The sequence below is a fragment of the Cydia pomonella genome, chromosome 16 (genome assembly GCF_033807575.1).
Source record: "Cydia pomonella isolate Wapato2018A chromosome 16, ilCydPomo1, whole genome shotgun sequence".
NCBI classification, from domain to species: Eukaryota; Metazoa; Arthropoda; class Insecta; order Lepidoptera; family Tortricidae; genus Cydia; species Cydia pomonella.
The window spans coordinates 15,700,891-15,725,693 of NC_084718.1; the positions used below are offsets into that span (position 1 = coordinate 15,700,891).

A 24,803-nucleotide genomic window follows, 5' to 3' on the forward strand; every position below is an offset into this window, starting at 1 on the left:
GGGCACAGGTTATGTTAAAGTATGTAACTTTACTTTTGAGTGGCATTAACGTGAGACACTTCATTCGGTTCTTGTCTGTTTGTCTGATTTAATTTCTTGTCCTATAGTTATTTATATAAGAATTCAAGTATTGGAGACACTTTACATCTCTAAGGATAAATTAATGTTTTTAGGGTTCCGTATCTAACGGGTCAAACGGGACCCTATTACTGAGACTTCTCTGTCCGTGCGTCCGTCCGTCCGTCCGTCTGTCACCAGGCTGTAGGTTCATGAACCGTGATAGCTAGACAGTTGAAATTTTCACAGATGATGTATTTCTGTTGCCGCTATAACAACAAATACTAAAAACAGAATAAAATAAATATCCCATACAACAAACATTTTTTTTTGCCGTTTTTATAAATAATGGTACGGAACCCTTCGTGCGCGAGTCCGACTCGCACTTGCCCGGTTTTTTTTATTATATCTCTAAAAAAGTAGTATGTGTTGGTTTTTTTATCATAGTTTTGTGTAATTAACATCTCCAATAAAGTATATATTATTTCATCGAATTCATATTTGTAGTTTGTATTATGTAATTTTTATTGTTTGTAAAAATTTGACATGTAAAAGTGCCCCTGTGGCTTTGCTGAATAAATGTTTGATATTTGATATTGATATGATATTTCATATTTGTTTATTTTTAAAACGCGCACATACTGACGCGATGATACAACTGTCACAAGTGATGATTATATACGCAATATATTGCCGCTCGAAAAAAATATAGCACTTGTAGAAACCGACGCCTTGTTTCAATTTGCGGTTGTATACATGTAGGTACTCTAACATTCGTCTGACATTTGAAACATAAATAAAAAAAAATGCTTCCACAATCTTTATTTTTTGCCTATGAAATCTGGAAAAAATATGTGTAGGTAGCAAATAGGTACCTAGTCAATCATAGTACATAGAAAGTTGCAAATAAAGTTGCTAATTAATACCCCGACATAATAAACGTGGGCAGTCATCCTGACGTCAGAATGGCTGCCCACTTTATTAAATATATTTCTTTTGAAAACTCAGGTAGCAAATATGTCAAAATAGGTAGTTAAATAGCAGCAAATTGGTAGTGAATGCTGATGGTACTCTAACATGGATCTGCCATTTTGGTCAGTCATTCTGATGCTCACGTTTCACTCGGGGGTAAAGTTTGTTTAACCCTCGTGCCTTGAAACCCTCGCAATGCTGAAGATTCCACTTCCTTTTCGCTTGCTCGGGTATCAATATTAGCACGAGCGGTTAAACCACAACTTTGCCCCCTTGTAAAACAAAGAACTATTTCTTTATTTTTTTCAAATACCTGAGTAGTTTTCGAGTGATTTGCAATTTGTGAAAGCCGGTTGAAATTCAATGTAAAACCTACAGTTTTGCGTTAACTCCCTCTCCTTTTAAAGTACCTACCCAACCCAAACTCCGTCCTCTTGCATTTTTACTTCCATCTTATCAGCAGCCTTCTCACAGATTAGAGCATTAAAAGTCACGAGAAAGCTATTAAGCTTCGTCCGTTGCAGCGTTTATGACGGGGAAAGCACTTTACAATGAAAATTGGATCCAGGTCAGTTCGTCCTATATCAACCTACATTTGTCATTGCCACGGAAAATTCTCTAGAGGAAAAAGCGAGGCAATTTTTTTTTGCTGGATAAATATCCCACTTCGGCAAGGACCCCTGCTCTTTCCCGCCATATGGTGCAATACGTATATGATATGACTAATCTACCTACACATGTCCCGCCATCTCTGTCTTGAAGTTCCTTTGGCTCGATCCTCCATCGATGGATATCCCGCCGTGGGATCTAGTCTGTGGATAGTATGATCCAGCTTTCCGGATACATTCAGCAGACGTGCTTTGTCCAGTCCCTCTTTAGCTTTCATACACGATGGTAGTTTTGGAATATCTACTTACGTTTCGGTGTCTGTCTGTTGTTGCCAGTTCTACGTACGCCCAGTGCTCTCTGGCAGACCTCGAGTTGACGGATTTTTAGATTCAATATGAGACTACATAAAAAAAAAACAATATTAAGAATAATATTTGTGCGCATTTAAATCCAGCTAAATACGAAATCAACCAAAAAATCTTTCAAAATCGGCATATCAATTTTGATGGTTCGATCTTCAAGCCGATATGTTTGCACATTTCTTAGTAAACATGAAAACACGTTCCCATTATTATTGAAACCGACTCCTCTGATCTGTTTTATTCGGGTCAGTTTTAAATCAATCTACATTTTCCACTGAAAATTCTCTAGAGGGAAAAAATGCTGACTCTAATTGAAGTCAGTTATTCCAGAGGCCGACTCAAATCGGGCTTGAATGTTTAAATGCCGCATTATTATATAATTTCTGAAAAGATGACTTACTTAACAAAATAATTAATGGCAAATTAGTCATATGTATTCACAAAATGATAGGAAAACGGCAATCTAATCAAACCACAAACAATTTAATTAGGGATAGGTATATTATAATGAAAGGTTTCCAAAACAAATTCTTGCAATGTGTCAATCATTCGTTTAATACGCCATTGTGTTATCGATCGTGAATTGGAATAAGAAGGTGGACTTCATTGAAATTAAATCTGAAGTTACTTATCTTATTCAGTGATAGTGACGGGGACTAAGAAACAAACATTCAATACAAATGAACTGTGCACCAGTGTGTCGCACTCGCTCATATATGGATGCGAGCTAAGAGCGAGCAAGTGCCCGGATGCAATACGTTGCCAATATCGTATAGGAACAAAATGTGCATTGGGGAATAAGGTTCCTCGGGTTTGTTTACCGGGCGCTGGCGACGTCGAGGGCGGCGGTCGGCGGTCGGCGGTCAGCTGGGTGCGCGCGCTCGCGGTCGATAGGGCGGCACGTGGCGCGCAGGCGTGGCCCTATCGAGCCCACACGGGCCGCCGCCGCCGCCGGCCGCGCACGTCATGCATGCGGGGTCCTAGCACGCGCGCCCGCCTCATGGGCACCGTGCTCAGCTTCAGCCCGCGCGAGCGGCGCCCGCCCGCCGGCGCGCCGCCGCCTGACCGCGCCGCGCTCGCCTACTCCTACGAAAGACTCAACAACGCCAAAAACAGAGAGAACAGGGAAGCTCCCCGCGACGAGCGCCGCGCCACCCTCGACGACGCCGCCAAAATCATCTCCGAGAAAACGGCGCTAGAGAAAAACTTGAAAAAGCACTCGTTGTTCATAAACGCCTTATCCTGGAAGAGGTTTTCAACGGCCAATAACAATAAGAAGAAGTTAGAATGCAAGACGAAGAGCGTGACGACGTTCCGAGCGCCTTTAACAGACAATGCACCCTTGGACAGGAACAAGAATGTGAGCGTTCAGGGGACGATATACGCGCGGCCCGCGCCCGTCGCGGCGCCGCTGCCGCCACCAGCCGAGGTCGCGCGGACTAACGCTCTAAACAACAATGTCTGCTACTCGGAGAAGCTGCCGACGACGGCAGTGGGGCCGGCGGTGGCCCCGCGCAAGACCGTCATCCAGGCTTCTACCTCCGAGCTGCTCAAGTGCCTGGGGATGTTCCTGCACACACGCTGTCACCGGCTACGGGACTTCCAAGCGGGTGATGCGGTGATGTGGCTCCGGACGGTGGACAGATCGCTGCTGTTGCAGGGATGGCAGGTAAACAACCCTCGCGCAGCCGCACTGCCGTTCATTCACCTAGCATCCCTTGCGTCATTCCTGTATTCCCCTAAATTCCGTATCCCTTTAAAACACTTGAAAGCTTTTGTTATATAACGCGACATTAGGGTGGAAATAGAACGTTTCCCAATTACCGTACAAATTTCGTCGGGTCGCAAAGTGTGGGTGGAAAATCCTTTTGTTTCCTTAAATAGGTAGGTAGAACTTAAAGGTCGTCTTAAAGTAACCTTTATATAATTCGTGAATATGTAGGTAAACTTTCAGCTCATTATACATTTATGGTATAAATCTTGTAGGTTCAAGACTATAGCTTTCGAGTGGCCTTTAAAAATACGTCCTCATTTAAATCTCATGTGCCTTAGATGACAAAATATCAACGTCGTAGATATCTGGGTCATAAGTACCTATAACAGTGATGAAAATACTCGCGCTTCTTTTCAACGCCTTAACAATTGTTTGTATCGGAACAGGACCACAATAGTCGCAGACATATCCTCCCATTCTCGCTGCCGCCAGTGAGTTGCATTGGTCAGTTGAAATTGCATTCGTCGCATTAGAGTAAATAGCCTTGTCCTCGTTGCACTTTTTACTGCTATTGTGTTTACCTTCGAGAGAAATTAAGTCGTCTATCTTATCAAGTTTGCTATTCTTACTGGTACAGTCTATGCTTTAACATAAATATCCGCTTTCCTATACAACTAGTAAGGTGACGTGGGTACTTAAGTTGGGGCACTTACTACTAGACTCTTGGTACTAAAACTCAATTTTATATTCCATTTTCCTCATTCCTATTAAGACATACGTGGCTACAGTACTGAAATGAAATGAAACTAATGCAGATTTGAGACCTAGCTTCGTTAAGATCAAAACCAACGAAGCTCATCTGTCTGTTGCCAGAATATAGTATAATAAATGAAATGACGGTGTAGGCTATATACGAAAATTTTCAACAAAACAAATTAACTAAAGTCAAAAACGAAGACTATGAAATGTTGTTATGGCACGTCCTGATGATTATAAAAAATGAGTTTGAAGTAGGAGAGCAATACATATTTTAGGAAAATTTACGATTATATCCGCCCGTGTGGATTGCGCGTTAGAGCCGAACAGCAACTTCTTTATTATATAAACAAGGTAGTGGTAAACTATTATTATTGTTGACGTAACTGGTGACCGAAGAGCTAGCGGCTTCCTCGCACAACGTATCAGTATTGCGATACAACGAGGAAATGCCGCCAGCATCCTTGGTACAATGCTTCAAGTTCCTATTTTAGATATAAGCTAGTTATAATAATCATCTGTATATATCCATTATGTATATTGTTATTGTCAATAAATACGATATTCAACTATTATATTTTTTGAAAAACAGGCTTACAGGGGTTTCTTTAATAGTAAGTAGTGATATCATTAAGAGTCTTATTCATTTCAAGTTCATATTCTTTTGTTGTGCTTGAACATCTTATTAAAGCACTACTGTCATCTACAAAAAGTACTACTTGATTGTTTGTGTGCTGTGGGAGATCGTTTATGTAAAACAGGAACAAGCGAGGGCCAAGAATACTGCCTTGAGGCACGCCTCTTGGATTAGGTCTGTATGAAGATCTTCTGGTTTCAACGGTATTGCTTTTGGAACAGTAGTAACTAATCTCAGTACATTGGAACCTATTTGAGGGATAACTTTTTACCCACTCGAGAAACTGCCCGAATACCGTAATAATGGTCGAGTTTGTTAAGCAATTTGGCATGGTTAACGCAGTAGAAAGCTTTAGGCATATCAGTGAAGATCGAGGATACATGTATTCGTTTGTCTATGCATTAATGAATAGTTGTCAGCAGTTGAAATATAGCAAGATTTTTAGACTTAGTAGCACTAGAAAAACACATTATTTGTTTTTTAGTAGATGGTATTTGTCAGAGTATTCGATTATTTTGCTATACATACGTCAGTCGGCGGAAATAAGGTTTAGTAGGTGACCTACATTTCTAAAGTCCAATTTCGCTACCTATAAATAGACTTCGTTATTCGAACTTCTTACCTTAATTTGAACATCGTACATGTTTTGGCTATTAAATCGTGTCCTTCGCCGTAGTGATACCAGATGTTTGTATTTTTCGTGACATGTCGGATATTATGGTTGGTCATTAGGAGCGACATCAAAACTCCGTAAGTCGATCGGATCTTGCTTGGATTGAAACCAGATATTTGAAGCTCGAATGCCGCTGCTGAATGTGTTATTTTCTATAATACAGTTTCATTTAACTATATGTCTTTAAAGATATACTTTATTTATGTTTGTAAACAAATCAACCCAAAATTCACACATTAAATACCTACGTTGTAGTACACAGTGAACCATCGATCGATTTAAATTAAACATACGAAATTGCAAAACAGTGGCTTAGTAAAAAAATGATTCTTACTGACTGAATGCTTCTTGATGATTTTAACATTACACATGTTTGAGGATTTATTGATTGTATGTTAAAAAATACTGACTTATTACAGATATGACATTCCATATTTTTGATGATTCATTGATGGCTAACTTCACCCTTTTACAAAAATCTATCTGGCAACCCTAAGTGCTAGTGATGTGCTAAATGATAAAGTAGTAATAAACGGCGGCCGTAAACCCAAACTGTCACTTCGAGTTCGCGTAAATTGGGGTAATGAATTCAGCCTACACCTGCCCCGGCTGCAGATGTTTAGACCAGATATTATTCAAGTAGGTATGTTAACGGCACCAGTCACGGGACATTTAAGAGAAAATTTGAGTATTTTGATATTTTTTCGGCACCTGTAAAATTTCTACCAATTTATGCGTTAAAATTTGAATGTCCTATTCGTTCTTTATGTTTCTGCAATTGGTTTTAATATTATTATCAAATAAAAACTTTGTTTTTTTTTGCTCCAGTCATGGGATGTATTGCGCCATTAAATTTAAAATAATAAAAAATCAATGAAACATCAAACTTAAGCAGCTCTATGGCTCGTTTATGGTAAAATGTTTCCAGTGTTTAAAAACTGATGACTACTGTAATCTTGAGTCTATGTCGATAAATAGGACGCAAATCAATTGGTATTAATTACCCAAGTTTGGCATTTTGCGGCAAAGGCATGAGTTATACGAAATAAAAGCCAAAGCCATAGTAGGTAGGGTTACTTTAAACCGGCTTTCACTAGATGTAGGTAGATTCATTTAAAACTTAGGCATTCGAGATTTTCTAGGTATCAACTTAGTTTCTAAAAAAGTTTTTAACTTGGCACTACTGTATACTAGTCAAGCACTGACTATAATGTAAGTAGGGATCTAGCAAAACAGTGTCCAAGAAAATGTGTTGGCAACCCTGGTAGCATTTTGTACTCATCCAATAAGCCAACTATTTTCCTTTGTTTCTTGTAGGATACAGCACTTTTTTAAATGTTTTTTTCTTATTTTCAATTTCGAATGAAAACTAGTACCTAACAACTAGATACCTAAGCAGATACTTAATGAGTTTAATGACTTGCCCCTTATTCATAAAATATAGCAAAACTCTGTTAAATTTTGTCCCTTTCTAACAAAAGCAAATGTCAAAATGTCATATAAGGACAAACTACTAACAAGGGCTTAGTAGACTTGACAGGCGCTTATGAAAAGCGTCATTAGTCTTTATTATAATCAGGCTTCGAGTATTATTAGCACGGTAAGACTATAGTGAGCTATGGAGTCGTTATTTACTTTAAAATTAAGTCTGTAACTTAAGTCATACTCATACTCATCCTCATTAATTTAATTCATAAAATAAACAATAATTAAAAAAATACACTACTCTTCATTGACGAATAACAAATAAAATAATATACTACAATAAATCAATAGAATAATCAATATCAATAGAACACGTAGCTATAGGATAGAGTTTGACTGACTATGTAGGTATAGTTCTATATCGCTACAATATAGTATGTACTCTAGGTACTTAAATAAAATATTGGAACGATGAGACTGCAATATAGGCAATATTGATAATATTTTTATAATGTACAATTTAATTACATATATGTAAACAGTATTACATAAAAGTAGACATAAAAGTAAATATTTTAAAACGATCCGGACGAAATTAATTAATGAGGACGTGTATGTGTATGACTTTCATTTTAATGTTTATAACGACTCCATAGCTCACTTTAGTCTTAACATGCTAAAAATACTCCGAAGCCTGATTATAATTATCGTATTTATGCAAAAATGGAAACTTAAAGAGCATAATACCCCACTGGCAAAATGCCCATTTGTTACTTATGCAAAACGTCCCTCCTTATCTTATCTTTATAAAAATTCTCTTTCACTGAATCTTTCTGTTTTGTCGCAAAATGTTCAATTCAATGGCCTAAAAATATAATATACCTAGTTACAACTTTCTTGTGCAACTTTAGCCCTAACCCTATCTTAGCACAAAATACATATACGAGTGACTTAAGAAAGTACAGAATTCCTATACTCGTATGTACCACGAACTCCAAAATTACATGTCTCCATGCTCTTTTACAGGTCTACACCCAACATTAGATCTCAATAAAATTTGTTTCTCTTTTTTACCTGACTACGGGAATGATGAGATTTTAGCAGCCTATGTATTGATGTTGTATACTTATATGTGTGAGTTATGTGTGTGTTGTACTATGTCGTGTGCTATGATTATGACTCGGGTGACAGGCCTTATGTTTAACCGACTTACGGGACGCAAGCGTTTTACGAACTTAACACGTAGAAAAAAAACATCGTTTAGAGTCGAACAAAGTTAACTCTTAATGGCATTTGCATTTAAAAAGTGTGGTAATGTCATAATGAATGTCAAATTTCAATGAAAATATGACGTTTATAATGACATACCGGACTTCAGTCTATTAAAGTACAAAGTCACGTAGTGATTATATGCTCTTTGTACAAAGTAAGCTAGACGGTCTCTGCTTGTTCATGTAAGTCAACAAACAAACGCCTCAATTCAAAACAAGCAGCGTCTTACAGCAACTGTATCGATCGGCCGCACGCACCGCACCGCGCCGCGTCCATATTGAATGAACTGCCCGTGAGCCCAACCCGAACGTATATTTTAATGATGTCATTTATCTACGTACTTGTCTGTCCATGATCGTACATGTATTGGCGTGAGCGAGGCCCACGAATAACATAATGTTACCATTTTGACATCAAAATATGAGTTCGAAAAGTTCGGAAGTTGGCCTCCTGGCGGCAAAAATGGCCAAGTACCTATGAGAAATGACAGCATTACACGAGGGCGTGCGGTGAATTATTTAAATCTCATGCAGTAATAGACGCCATATTTCTCGAGAAAGTGGGGTAAGATAAATTGGTACGGTACAATTCCGTACACGGCGGGAAGAATTTGATAACTCGTGAGATAAAATTGAAGAAATTTGAACTAGTATTTATTTACAATAACAATATACATAATGGATATATACAGATGATTACTATAACTAGCTTATATCTAAAATAGGCCCTTGAGGCATTGTACCAAGGATGCTGGCGGCATTTCCTCGTTGTATCGCAATACCAACTTCTTCGAAGATTCAAAGAATTTATTTGCATAGAACACAGTAATATAAAGGTCTTACAAGATAAAAGAAAATCCGTGCATTCAGTCTGCATGCAGGCGTGCAAATATTTTAAATAACAGAAAAATATAAAATAATTTAAAAATATCAAATTTACACAATGTCAATTTCCCGCTGTGTACCGAATTATGGGCAGAAAACAGTTATCTTCTGCGTAGAACTCTACGTATCGCTACAGTCGCAGTCGTAGCTCGTAGCAATGTCTACGATTGTCTCTAGAGACGTCTACATTTTTAAAACATGTCACTATAGATCGTGCCATTCACGAAGACGCGTGCCTTTACTCGTAAAGTCATGTTATTAAGGGTTCGATTTGACATATCCGCGCGTCATCGTGGAGGAAACGAACTATAACATAAAGTAACCCTACCTACTATAGCTTTTATTTCGTATAATTCATGCCTTTGGAGGTAGCTCAAAATGCCAGAAGCGTTAATGATTGGCACGTTAGCTAAGCACCCTGCACTTGTCATTGTAAATAAACACTTGTTTTAATAAAAAATAGATTTGTTTACGTTTACTCTCTTTATTACAAAGGAATAATGTGAAAAAGTAAGTGGGTCATTGTTGTTCTATGAAGTGTGCAGAAAGTGATACATTACATTTGCTGTAGCATTTTACATTCCAAGTAAAATTTAGTTTTAAATGAATTTGTTGGACGATTTCCATTCTGATATTTAACTCCTCATTTCATAAATAACGAAACTTTTAGCTATATAAATTGCTAATTGAAAGTACCCTCAAGAAGTACTAAGTTTATATTGCCATGTTTTTTTAATGCACATGTATTTTGCTTTCCTCATATTCGAAATGAAACGTAGAGTGTTCAACTCGGGTGAATGGCATCATTTCAGTCTCGGACTACCTTGACAGAAATGAGTGCCTTTCATCCATTGGTTAACAATCTACCTCGTATTTACGTTGATTGTAAGTACAGGAAACATCAATATATAGTAAACATATTTGCCACCCTGCCCGCATAGCCAACATGTCAATCGTTACGCTACGTAGCGTATTTTTATTCGTAAACACAAACAAGGCACATTGTATTACATAATATAACAAAAACAAAGAAAGTATAAAGTGCCACGAAATGGCCTCATCTCAGCATGTTGCTGGTGGCTTCCAACGCTGATCTTCCGATGAGACCATCAAGTGAGAAAAATCACGAAAGGCAACAGACAAGAAGGAAAAAGACAAAATAATATACAGTGAATAAATTGAAAAATAGATAAAAGATAACGACTAAATTAAGTAAAGATTATTTATATAAGATTATTTATAGCATCGTAAACATAGCACTGTATCGGTCCGGTCCAACCATACCTTGGCTGAACATTACAGCTGCATACGCAACAAGCGCCAACGGTAGCTATCTCACTCTTCCATATCAGTGCGACAGTGACAGTTGCGTTTCGTTGCTGCTGCGCACAGACCAACTGCTGCGGAATGCTGCGTTTATGCGTTTATCGCATTAAAAAAACCGCGCGATTTATTGTAGTCATGGTACCTTTGAAATAATGCTTTCTTTTCATTATTTTCGCTTCAAAGTAAGAGGAAAATTCTTTTCAAATAAGAACAGAAAAGTACTTTGGTGTTGGACACAAAAGAAATGGGAGCTATGAATCTAACAATAGAATATAAAGCGTGTCCCGATTTTGTTATATTGTTACGTACAAAATATTGTTATGTTGAGACAAATAAAAGAGTAAAATATCTGTTTATCACAGCTACTTATATTTAGTAGTAGTAGAAAATACTTTATTGCACAAAACAAGTAAGTACATAACAAATAGCTAATAAAATAAATGTGTACAAAGGCGAACCTATCCCTTTAAGGCATCTCTTCCAGCTAACCTTTAAGCAACTCGGAGAGATAAATTAGAAGGTGGTAGGTATTCAAACAAAGATTTGTACATGATGGCTAGATTTAAAAGAACCTTAAGAAACATAACTAAATACTATGCATTAAGTGCATCCGCATACCTAGATAAATATATAATATAAACAATTACATATCCACAAATACAACATATACTAAAATATATATGTACCTGTATAAAATAATGCCTACTATAAAAACGTATAAATATAAATACATACATACCATATATTAAGAGTACATTACGATACAAGTGCGAATTACCTATTCGCACATGTATCGTACAACGTTCTACAGTACATATGGCCCTTTAAATGTTCGACACAGTAACGTAATATGCAAATTTTCGCACTAGTGCTATAAAGTAGCATCATATGTACTGTAAAATATATAACAGCACACGCCCACCTATATTTCTTGCAATTGACATTACATATTTATCTAAAGAGCAAGTTTTGTGTTCCACAAAAATAAATTAAACTACAGTAGGTACAACGCGACATCTTTTACGAGTGGGTAAGTAGGTTTTCTTTATTCCTGCAAAGAATATCGGCTGTGAATATATAAATTTTAGCTTCAAAGAAAGGAATTCATTTTCACCACGAATAAAGTTAAATTAGTCACGAATATTTCATCGAAATAGCCATTTTCCTTCAAGGTCAAAAAATAAGAACTCACATCAAAGACTGTTATTACGGTTTATGTAATATTTCATTGACTGCTCGTGTTCTAACAATGTGCCATTCTATATTTCTAGATAATTGATTTTATTTTTTAGTACCTATCTGCGTGTTTATTTTTGTATTTAATAATATTTAGAGCTCATTAAATTTGTGCTGCCCGGCTTGGACCACACTGCTCCTCAATTTATTTGAATTCTGTTTGATTTGAAATAGTTTTCTCGTATATGCAGTGGACGGTAATTTAATCAGGGACCTAGGGTTGGGGTTTGAACACCTAGCTAGGTAAGTCTTAACGCAGACGGTTCCTGAGAATTCGTTATCGTCGTAGAAGGTTTAGCTGTGTGTATTACCGGCTTGTGTTAAGCTCAGCGAGTAAAAAATAAATAAATGTAGTCACAAAACTAAGTTACCTACCTTTTTGTAGAAAACTACGTAACATTCAGTCAGGCGTAACAGTAAAATAAGTTTTTGGCAAAACTTTCATTCTTGGTACAAGCTTTTATTACTAGTACTTAGTTTTAGTACTTTTCTCCACAGGCAACTAATACTCATCGAGACAATTCTTAAAACTCCAAACACAATTAGGTTGCGTTGTTTTATCATAGAGTTCCTATGGCCACCTCCTGTCTCCATCATCAGAACAGCTCGACAGTACCATGATATTGCATTGTCACTCACTTACATATGTATGCAAATTTTGAGCTTCATTAGAAGTCGGAATGTGGGTCAAATTTAACTTGCGAGATTTGACCCGTACATACATAGGTACATTGCAAGTTAATATAAAGCTTGTAATAATAAGAAATAAGCTAAAGTATCTCCGATATCTGTAGGTAGCCTAGCAACTCAACAAATATTAGTTTTATTTCGTTTCTTGAATGCTCATGGCAAGCCGATAAGTGAACACTAAAATGCATTTTACGACCTATAAACTCGAACCGCCCCGAGCGGAGTGCTTGTTCCGCCCAAACTATTTCGGGGAAAATCAATAAGAATTACTTATTTAATAAATGAAGTGGTGTGATATCATTTCGATACCTTTAGATTTCTTAAAATACGTGTCAGATGTAGGTACGGTATTTACAAAGTTAGCAGCTATATGGTTAGAGTTAGACCAAGCTAAGTTGGCAGTATAAGTGTTATTTTAAACATTAAACTTCTATGAAATTATGACGTTTAAAGTAACACTTGCACAGTATGTGATATCAAAATCGCTGCCAACTTAGCTTGGTCTAACTATACATGATTACATAATGATCACTCGATAGAAAATTTAATCGAAAATTGTAAATGAGGTAATTAATATTTTTATAGTGATTGTTTAGTTTTATATATACTAACTTTTGCCCGCAACGTCGCCTGCGTAGAATTAATACTTTCATAGTTCCATAGTAAATTCCACCAACTTTTCACCCCCTGAATGGATGATTTCCAAGATAAATACTAACCTTCGTCTTTCCTCTGGCCTCAAATTATCTGCATACCAAATTTGATCTACATCGGTTTAGCGGTTTAAGCGTAAAGAGGTAACAGACAGATAGACAGACAGAGCTACCTTCTCATTTATAATATTAAGCAGGGATTGATAGGGATCGTAATTTTCATTTTTTGGTAGTTAGATCCCACTAATTAAGAATTTGTATTACAGTATTCATCTTAGAGCCGTATACATATTCAATTTGTTCAGTCCAAGTAGCAGTGATGCATCTGAAGCAGCAAGGAAACAAACTATCAGGGTCGTATTTACACTATTTACAGTATTTACCCTGGGGAGACACTTAACTAGAGCATTCGCGTTCGGGCATTCTCGGCTCCATTCGGCTCAGCATTGCTCCGAGCTATTATTAGGATTAGCTCAACTTGACGTCTCTTTCCGTGCACAACCACAGATAAGATAGTGATTTGAATTTTGACAACCCTAAATAGCCGAAAGGAATATTGCCATACATTAGAAAGCGACAGCATGATTTGTCCCTGAATGTCAAACTTCGGTTTTGTACGAAGTGTCATTTCTGTACGGGAGTAATATTACCTACATATTCTGTACCCTGGGGTCTTAAGGGTCTATGGCCAGTAGGGTGTCCCGTGGAACATGAAATTTTGAATTCGGGACCCTAATAGATAGGATTCAAAAGTTGCGCATTTTTTTGTATATTACAGAAAACATAATATAATTATTTTAAACATATTTTGGTTTGGTGGTGGTGGTTTCAAGAATTAGTCAAATACGGGATACCCTAATGGCCAGGGGCAGTCAGTGGTTCAGTTAACGGTTATGGGGAGGCAGACTTCTACAGGTCTAGTGCACAACCTGTTCATAAAATACGCCTTTGCTTAGTTATGTGAAATAGCTAAACATTACTTCATAAAAGATTTTCAATCTACTTTTGGAGTCTGATTTTGCGACGAAAGACGCAATTATGACGTTGTGGCGTTAGACTGCACGATTGGCTCGAATTCGTGAGTGATACAACTGAACTAGCACCATTCTTAGTGCCCGTAAAGCCCATCCTTAGATATATGTTAATTAAAAAAATATATTAAAACTTCTTTAGTAAAGACAACATAAAGCAAATGCATAAAGCGATCCATTTTTATCCGAGGCAATTATTTAGTCCAAGCGCAGCGTTAACCAATATATACAGTCCAGGATAAAAATGGACATTTATGCATGAGTTTATACACTCTGAATATACGCTGTTTAAAAAAAATCCAATAGTTTAGGTAATTTTACCGTTTTTGTTCAAGACTAAACAAAATAGTACTCGGGCCGATCGTGGGCGCGGGGCGCGCCACTCGGGAGCGCGCCGGTCGGGGGCGCGCCGGCAGGCCTAGCAGTTTTTATGGCTGATTTTGAACTTTATTGCTAAGTAAATAAGGGTCGTAATAGATGATTTTACTTTGTGATCTAGAGCATAATAAGCAATTTTATGTCGCTTACACGCGACTTAACACATTCACTATCAACGTTTTCGTAGCGCTACACAAGTAGCCGATTCTAGCGTTTTCCCGCCTTGTAGAGGAAAGCGACTACGAACAGAGCGCCCGCCGAACGGGCTCCCGGCACTCAATGTGTTAAATGTCAATTTTACGAGCATGAGTAGTGAAAATGTAATTTAACAGATATCTGTCGGCGGCCGATCGTAATATCCAACAGATCATGAAATTCCTAGGCATATTGTGAAAACAATTGTCTCGTTCCCCGAGTCGACTGCTATTTCTGGACAGTCTGCCCTTAAGGCATCTGAAGCAACCTAACGAACCTATCCTACCTTTTGAATGGTTTAATGTGACTACCGTCAAAACATTACACAGGGGGACTTTACGATCGGCCGGACTTTACGATCGGGCGCCGACATATCTATATCGTTTTTAAAAATACTCATAAATAAGAGTAAGTAGAACTTTTACATACGAAACTTCTATTATTTTATTTCATGTTCAATTTTATTTCAGTGTCACTCTTAAACCCGTGACGCCATCTAGTGGGCGTATTACAAAAGTAGGATATTATACGGCATTAAATTATGTCTGAATCACGCAACGCTACAGAAGGATTCTTGTACTTATTCTAATGACCTGGCTACGATCGATAGGCCCTGAAATAAAACAAGCGAAACCCAGCTCTATTATAATTGTATTATACATGTTGTATGATGTCATTTACACCCACATTTGATCGTAAGAAAGAAGCATTTGCAAGTTTCGTTCGGTTTCATGTAAAGTGTGAACTGATGTTTCGTTATTGAATTTTACCTAAATGTCGAATGAAGGTTATGCAGTCGTTTTTATTTTACTGGACTTATTAACATTTGAGATCGCGCTATTTAAACTCTATCCTCCTTTTTCACGCATTAAAAAAAAGCCGCTGCGGTTCTACACTTCGATAGGTGACGCTAGTAGTTTCGTGTTTTTATTTCATCTCCTAATCCAAAGGCCATGGTAGTAGGTACATTCACCAACAGAAATATCAGAGCGGCCGAGGTACTCAAAAATATCTGAACACGCACTCTAACGCCTTGACAATAGAGGCGTGTTCAGATATTTATGAGCACCTTGGCCGTTCCGATATGTCGATGGCGACTGTACTGTACCTATCGAGTTCAAACATTTTCTAAGTTAGAGTGCCTCTCACTATGAACTGTATAGGTAAACTTATTATTTAATAGGCTCGTGATTAGATACATAGTTTCCCAACTGTCTTATTTGCAAATACCTAATATCATAACGTAGGTAGTTAGTACCTATATTTAAAATAAAATAAAATAAAACGAAAAAAAATCATTTCGGACCAACATAATCCATAGATGTGTTAAATAGGAAAATGCTTCTTAAAAGCCTAAAGGTGTACACAAATAAAATCAATGCCAAAATGTATGTAAAACTAAAATAAAAGAAAATAGAAACAAAACTATAAGCGGTACGCCCCTAAACGGGTGACACCCGACCGTGAACATCAGTAGTACCACGTATAAAAATTCGTAAACCTGTGGCAGATTGCACAACCGCCATTAAGGAAATAATATACAACATGCTCACGAGGAACCCGAGATATTTTGACAGTATCTTCCTGATCATATTCTGCTTAGCTAGTAAGATTAATAACAAATTGCCTGTCTATTCTAATGGTGGAATGTTACCCGTAAGGTAAATCAGTTTTAGCATAAACTAGTGACATTTTTAATTGATAATTGTTTTTACACTAGTTATTCCAAAATTTTTGCTGTATAATTTTTATGCTTCTGATTGGACATAACTTTTAATATTAATAATAAGTAGGTATTTGTATAAATATGTAAATTTATTATGCATATTCATTTCGTATGTAAGGAAATTATTCAAGCTCTTGTGCTCCATCAGGTAGGGTATAATGCTACACATAATTATTTACCACTGTAATCAGTTTGACATATGCTCACTAATTTTAGAAACACTTTGAACTTTGAAAAAAAAAAAAACTAAAAAAAACGGCAATATTGATCTGAACCCTTTTAACATGTCCTTTTTTTGGTCTGAGAAATGCGTGGTTTAAATCTCTCGGGTTCATCGTGGGCACCTGGAATGTAACAATAATATGTGCCTCGAAGGTTTTTTATTCAGGACCATTGTGGAGGTTTTTTTTAAAAGATGTGATTATTTCTGCAATTGAGAAACTATGTCGCTGTTTCTAATTGGGTGACTCTGGACTTTTTGAAATTCATTGTGAAATGGAATTTTACAGAATCTCTTTAAATCTCGCAAATGGTCGCACTAAAGTTATTTATAACAATATGCGTAATCAGTTGCTTCATGTGAGAGGAGTTTCAGTTAATTAAAATTAATTAGAAATTACTTACGGGCCACAATGACTAAATCCAGATTAAACAATATTGACATTTGAACAATGAAATATATCAACTATTTAAATTTTATAACGTAACACAAAATATAAATTATGATGATCTGCGGTTGCAAGTGTTAATGTGGAATATTAATATTTTACTAAATTTACGAGTATTTATTATAAACTTCATTCTTCATTGAGTAAAAAAAATGAAAAAAAAAATAGTTTTTTTTGTACCTATATATTTCCTGGGACATTGGTGACCCGCACATTTGGGAGGCGTGCGCAGAGCCGACGCCATCACGTAGATGCCCTTTTGACACTTACGAAATGTAAGGGTTACATCGAGCATGATCGCGCAGATGCTGTCCTTGCCCGTGTTATAGAACGCACGCAGACGCAGCACCCGACAGGGTGTAAGGACTAAAGTTCATGGAATTTAAAATGAGAGCGATGGGGTAAATTCTGAGTTATGGAATATCAAACATAAATTACTACTTATTACTTTTTTATATATTTTACAAGTTTTAATTGTATTTTGGGGTGACACCTACAATTTCCGCATCGGGTGCCACCCATGCTAGCTACGCCACTGAGTCCACTGACACTGAGTTTGTTGTTATACCTAGTTTATTTCGACAACTAAAGAATAAATCCTTATTCTTTATAGCTATTTGACTATGAAAGTATGACAGTTTTATCTCAAAGTCATTTTTGAGGTCAAGTCCGATCCAAGCAAAGTGAAAAGTGAGCTTGAGTCTGGCTTTAGTACTTTCGTCTATATATTAAATATGATATTATTGTTTTCCAGGACGTGGCATTCATCAACCCCGCGAACGTGGTGTTCGTGTACATGCTGGTCCGCGAGCTGGTGGACGGCGAGCGCATCGCGCGCCCGCAGGAGCTGCAGGCGGTCGTGCTCACCTGCCTCTACCTCTCCTACTCCTACATGGGCAACGAGATCTCCTACCCACTGAAACCTTTCCTCGTTGAGGACTCCAAGGACAAGTTCTGGGACCGCTGCCTTCTCATCGTCGACCGGCTCTCTTTCAACATGCTCCGCATCAACTCCGAGCCAGGCTTCTTCACTGAAGTGTTCACAGAACTGAAGGCTTGCGGGGCCGTCGAGAGCCCGCCCCCCGCGCCCGCGCACCCGGCCCCCGCTCCGCCGCACGCCATCTCGGCCGCCTGACACACCGAGGTCGCGGTGCTGAGGTTAGCCCTGACTGACCGCCCCAGTCGCGTTTGATGTCGGCTCTACATGACCGCTCTTGTTCAATCGTCTGACACCGAACGAGCACGGACGGCTTTAGATAAAGGTCTCCGGGTTTAGGATAGCTCCACACGAGCCAATTAATAACTTCTAAGTGGAGTGTTCTTGTAGTTACGTCTGAACTGTTTGGAGAATGTAGTGAAATTGAAAGATATTTATTTGTAGGTAAAGGTGAAGGATCCTGAAAGCTTTGGTAGAAAATACTCATTTTTGAATTTAAACTGATGTTAAATGAACAAGTTTATGTTGTTCGAAGTGCAGCATGATATCGACGTTGTTATTTGCTCAAGAATGTAATCCCGCCGTGACGATTGACCAAGAATTTATTTGAAATCGTATACATTCCATAGGACTGGTGAGCGCGAACGGGGGAAGAAACCGCGATGAGTGATTGATCTAAAAAGTTTGTAAAGCAACGAGCCGCTAATAATTAGAGCCTTTAAAAGTTAATAATTAGAGCGAAAGTTCCGTGTCATATCGATCGTGGAAATTCAGCTGCTACGACTGCAGACCACGTTCCGGAACCAACGACATACGCCATTAACACGACTCGCGTTTGTTCGTTCGTCCTATTTACAGGGCCAGATAACTTACACGTGCCGTATCGACTTTGACTGCTGCATTTTACATAATTAATGTCTGTAATGTTATTGTAGCTAATTGGTCTGGTAAAGACACTTTCTGGAGCCGCTGCGGAGTGGCGTTTAGTCCAATAGACAGCGCGGTTAGTTAGTAAGTTAAGAGTTTCGTAATGTAGTGAAATGCTCGCATGCCATATAACTAGTTAGTGTAGAAGCAGGCGGGAGGATGCAATAGCGGGGAACCGTCAGTAAAATAAAGGAATCCGGTGAATCCTTCTATGAAGTGTACGTAAATACGGCCGTCAGCTTAAAGCGGGGCGATCGAACCATTGGTTGAAGTATATTTAACAAATAGGTCAAATATTGCGAACGATTAAGCGTTTTGTACAGTAATATCGAATAAATTTATATGTTAAGTCATAAATAAGTAGTCTGGTGTGGTTAAATGGGGTTGGTTTGTTCGGTGTGGAAAGATGGGCGGAGACCTAGGGCACTCGGTGTGACTCGACCACAGGCCTGGATAACTAGTTAATGAATTTCGAATCGTTGGTCGTACATAACGAACGCAATAGCCTAAATATATACTCAAGAAAATGATTGATTTAGAAAGATGACGTACTTAAAGCTGGAATTACACTAGATATGGCAGTCGCCGCGTACATGCGCCCATGCGGTAAATTTTCAGTATACCGTATGCGTATGCGTCAGTCGCATGCGGCGACCGCAGTAATGTAATTGCGGTATTAAACTCAAGTTAATTATGTATTTCTAGTCAGCGTTTATTGTTTTCCTTAAGAATTAGTTTCTTGAAATGATTGTGACATAATATAGCTTAGAGGAATTAATCAAAGCGGATATTTAGATCGATTCAGGAAAGCTGGCGCGGATTTTAAGCGAGAATTTGGACATTTCAGTACGAATCGCGGACCAGCTGTTATGCTATACTTAATGGAATTAATGAGCGATAGTTAATGTACAGTGTCACCGAGTGCCGTAGATAAATTTACTTTAGTAAAGGTACGAAGTGGCAGTATTTAATGAAACTGGAATCTCATTAAAGAATAGGGGAAGTAGATGTCTGTGATGTTCATTGACTTAGATTTGTGTTTGTGATATGTTTCGTTTTGTTATTTATTTACTCCGGTGATTGTTGTACTTATTCTTAGATGTGGTTAGATATTGTAAGGCAATAATTTATTTGGTCAACATTACAAATTCCGATAAAATGGTTATTTAAAGTTTTACTGAGGAGAACATCGTGCATAGTAATAATGAGAATTGTGTGTGTCAAATATTTACCTTTTCGCCTTATTTGAAGGTAATAAAGCGAAAAAAAAAACTCAATTGATAAGTACAGGCCATGTCAAAAATATTAATTAAGCTTATAACTAACTCAAAACATTTTAACACGAACTCTATCTACTTATCATAAATCGTTAAAACAAATGTTATGGCCTCGCGAAACATCTAATACATAGTAAAATAATAAGATTTCGTTACTGCTGCACGATGTTGTTCCTAGTAAAGGTAGCATAAGAATATAAGGATGTTCGTTGGACTATTATATAAGACATGATCTTGATGCCGTCTGAATATCTAAAACTTCCTATTTACCTGAAATTCAAAAGTACCTTATAATACTCTGTTTGAAATAGCATAATGTTGAAACTAGTCAGTTTTGTTAGAGCTGTGTTCTATTTTATCTGGATAAATGCAGTTATTTTTGGACAAGATCCTACTAGAAAATTATTTTCTTATTCCGACGTTTACTTTCTTGGAAACAGTATCAGGCTATGTACATTCCAATTATTAGTGAATAAGTAATAAGTTCTGCTTGATGTCGAATTCCAGTGATCTCTGGTTTGTTCTCAAACTTTCTTTACAAACGTTTCAAACGCTGGCCACTCTGTAATAAAGTAACTACTTACCTAACTAGCGTAGAATTTTAAAACGACAGTCAAATATTTTAAAAATATCGAGTAATCGACCGTTAGGCAATGAGTGGCATAAAAACGAAGAGAAGCTAAGTAATACAGTCGCCATCTAATCGGAACGGCCAAGCTGATCACAAATATCTGAACACGCCTCTATTGTCAAGGCGTAAGCCGCGTTTTCACTTAGTGCTATGAGCAAACATTTTGTTTAGAGTAAATGTTTGCTCTTCCTATTTACTATTGGATCAACTGTTTCCATTTTCCGAACGAACGAACGAACGATTGTTTGCTCAGAACTGTTCAGAGCAAAAAGTGAAAACGTGGCTTTAGGAGTGCGTGTTCAGATATTTTTGAGTGCCTTCGCTGCTCCGATATATCTGATGGCGACAGTACATACTTCCCTACCTAGGTAGAAGATTAAAAGACTAGTTAGACCAAGTGGCTCCATTCTCTTTTTAAAATCTGTTTAATTGCAGCGCATCTCCCTCACACCTATAAGAAGTACTGCTGTTAAATTGAGACAAGAGAATTGATATTTCTGGAGTTTGAAACGCTGTAACCTGAGAATCACCCCTCTGATATTATAGCATAACTTTGATATTTGGAACGTGTGGTGTCATAATAATCGAAGGTATTACTGATCAGGTACCTCTTCTAATATTACCTACTCATGTAATTCACGTTTGTTAATTACTCAATTGTAAATATACCCAATTATTAAAAAAGACTTTCGTATACAGATTTTTATTTCATTTATGGCAAGTCATACCTACTACTTATATTAAAATCGGGGCTATAGCCGCGACAATCGAAGTTCGCAATTTGCAGGCATCTTTCTCTGTCACTCTTATTACGCCTTCATTGGAGAAAGATCCTCGCACTTTGGGAATTTCAATTTTAGCGGTAGGGTAGATAGAGTGTCGCTTTCTACACTCCTAGGGTAGATATTGAGTGTCGCTTTCTACATGCCAAAAGTTTATCAACGTTGGTTGAGTAGTTAGTCGTATTGCGATGAACAGACTCAGGGGGCCTACCGCGAAAACCGAAATTCGCAAATTGCGGGGATCTTTCTCTTTACTCTTAGTAAGACGCCATTAGAGTGACAGAGAAAAATGCCCGCAATTGACGAATTTCGATTGCGGGTATATTTCTCTGTCGCTCTAATTATGTATTAGTAAAGAGTAAAAGAGAATAATCCCCGCAATTTTCGATTTTCGGTTAAATTTGTTAAATATCAAAAAGTGGCGCCATCTTACGGGCCAGAACCTAAAGCTTGTGGCATCATCGCTCGAAACGACGCTGCCTTACCTTTGCCGTTTGATGTATTAGATGGCGCCAATTTTTGATATTTAACAAATTGAACACATATCTGTGAAAGAATAACGATCAAAGTCAAATGGCGTTCTAAAAGTTTCAATCACGTGTCTAAAGATGGCAATAAAATACGTGGCTACAAAATTTTCTTTGATAAAATAAATGGTATAATGTTTTGACCTGGGGGCCTACCACGAAAATCGAAGTTCGTCAATTGCGGGCATTTTTCTTTGTCACTCTAATGACGTCTTATAGAGAGTAAAAGACAAAAATCCCCGCAATTGGCGAATTTCGGTTTTTGCGGTAGGCCTCCAGGAGCGCCATCTTGTGATGAATAGATTTATATTCTACGGAAGGTGGAGGTAAGGAAATAAATCTTCATGTACCAAAAAATGTCATCAAAAAACCTGTTAGAGAGAGACTAAGCAGAGAGCAGTAGCATGAATGGAGCACAACGGATGAATCTTCAATGAATATATTTCATAAATTAGTTAAGTAATACAATTAATCTAAATATATTATAAGTAACATAATAACAACACAGACTGTTTTTTACTCAAGTGACAATTGATTGACTTAACAGTTCAAATCTATATTCTAAATTGAAATATAAATTGTGGCGTGTAGCTTACAACCTTATTTCAACAAAACCTTAAATAGGTGGCGCTACAATACCTAGAATACTAGAACAAAAAAATCAAATCATAGACAGCGCACTTCACTCCGTCAATAGCGCCTAGGTTCTTAGCTACTCTAGCGCTACTCTGGAGAGATTTGGAACTATTATTTATAGCTGACAGCTGGACACTTTTGCAACAGTTCTACCATAAGAGATGACACTCCTCTTAATTCCACACTCCATATTATATTCCTTCATGCAAGCTATTTGGGACCAAATATATAACGCTGTCATTTCAACTAATTTTATTCGTATTTTGACATTGACAGCTGTCACACAAGCAGGCGAGGCACGCACGACGCTTATGACAGTTACATATAATTTTGTTTTCATTTCGCGGCATGTATCGTTAAATTGTTTAAATACGAATATTTACGACTTTACAGCTTATTCCATTTGTAAATAGTTCGGTATAGCTTGTTTTACACGCGGTTTATTTAATTTATTCACAATGGGTGATTATCCGGACCCTGACGAAGAGTACGAGCTCATGTACGCTGATGAGCTGGAAATGCTTCGTGATGACGAAGATAGTTCAGGTAACTATCATTGAGGATCATTTGCTGACGCCTTGGGTTTCTGTTTTTGCTTTATGCTGCGTACAGCGTTTGGTACTATAGATATCTAGCCGTATTTTCATACAGTTTTATGCAGTACGTAGCGTAAGGCTCTAACAGGAGATCAATGCCCAAGTCCGATGTAAGATGTAAGCTGCAGACACTCTTTAAACGTCAATAAAATATGAATTGTTAGTTAAGGTCAGCTAGGGTAATTGCAACTATGGGACAATTCCAACTACTCTAAAAGTACAAGCGAGTCTAAAGCTAGAGCCACATTCATGGCACACTTTCGCCAGGCGTAAAAAAGAGTTCGCGCATGGTATCAATGGTTCTAACTAGACTCACTTCTTGTATTTTTAGAGTAATTGGAATTGCCCCACAGTTGCAATTAACCTGGCTGACCTTAAATAACAAATTATATATTATTGATGTTTAAGGAGTGTCTGGCAAGTTTTTCATATAATAGTATTTTTTTTCAGATCACAATGTAGTCAAGAAAAAACCATTACCAGCTAAAAGAAGTCTGGATTTCTCTAGTCCAACAGTAAAAAAGCATCTGCCTACTTTCGCTAGTCAAAATGTAGAATCAGAAAACATACATGGTATAAACTCACTGCCTTTAAGCCAGCCTACACAAATTACACCTGTGAGTTCAAGTAAACGGACAGTAGATGATTTATTTGGGGATATAGGGGATATAGAAGATGATATTTTATTACCTAGTAAGAAGCAGAAAACTGAAGAGGAAGAAGATGAGGAGCTAATTATAAAGATTCTAGAAGGTCGGAGACTGCGGCAGATGCTTCTGGAGCCTTCTAACAGGCTTCAGGGTGAGGCGAAGCCCAACTTTAATGTGAAAGATAATATTTCTTTGGATATACCAAGGTATGTAATTAAAGTACCGTAAAATGTGTTTATTTTGGTTCAAAATTAGAAATTTTATTTATATTTTAAAATGATTATGTTGTTGAACATACCTAGTCCATATATATGTTGATTAATTAGGTTGTGTTATAGTTTACATGTATAAAAATTGTTCCATTTGAGCACAATTGTTCATATAGTTCTGTAGAAAGCGAGCAACTTTTGTCAAAGTGACTTACACCATAATTCAGTGGATCTGGTTGCTTAATGCATTCTTAAAAAAATTGAGTTAGTTGTTTCTGCATAACTACCATCAATTACCCAGTGGGGAACAATATAGACACATTTTACGCTATTCAACAAAAATCTGGGTATGATAATCTTATAAGCC

The 24,803-nt window shown here is 37.5% G+C and overlaps 2 protein-coding genes across 3 annotated transcripts in view; both read left to right on the top strand.

Annotated features, from left to right (window-relative positions):
- Positions 1-2,911: 2,911 nt before the first annotated feature.
- On the top strand, positions 2,912-21,734 carry LOC133526323 (cyclin-dependent kinase 5 activator 1-like). The gene is made up of 2 exons (XM_061862881.1): positions 2,912-3,669; positions 18,019-21,734. The coding sequence occupies exons 1-2, from the start codon at positions 2,971-2,973 to the stop codon at positions 18,397-18,399; spliced, it is 1,080 nt and encodes a 359-aa protein (XP_061718865.1). The 5' UTR covers positions 2,912-2,970; the 3' UTR covers positions 18,400-21,734.
- A 116-nt stretch (positions 21,735-21,850) lies between these two features.
- LOC133526322 (chromosome transmission fidelity protein 18 homolog) overlaps positions 21,851-24,803 on the top strand; it is a 37,057-nt gene continuing 34,104 nt past the window's right edge. For both annotated transcript variants that reach the window (XM_061862880.1, XM_061862879.1), the window contains exons 1-2: positions 21,851-23,527; positions 24,028-24,433. In XM_061862880.1, coding sequence (XP_061718864.1) covers positions 23,440-23,527; positions 24,028-24,433 — 494 coding nt within the window. In that variant the 5' untranslated portion in view covers positions 21,851-23,439. The remainder of the gene's footprint in view (positions 23,528-24,027; positions 24,434-24,803) is intronic.

Coding starts and splice junctions, on each gene's coding strand:
- LOC133526323 (XM_061862881.1), top strand. CDS start 2,971: ATGCGGGGTCCTAGCACGCGCGCCCGCCTCATGGGCACCGTGCTCAGC. Junction 3,670..18,018: donor TGCTGTTGCAGGGATGGCAG/GTAAACAACCCT, acceptor ATTGTTTTCCAG/GACGTGGCATTCATCAACCC.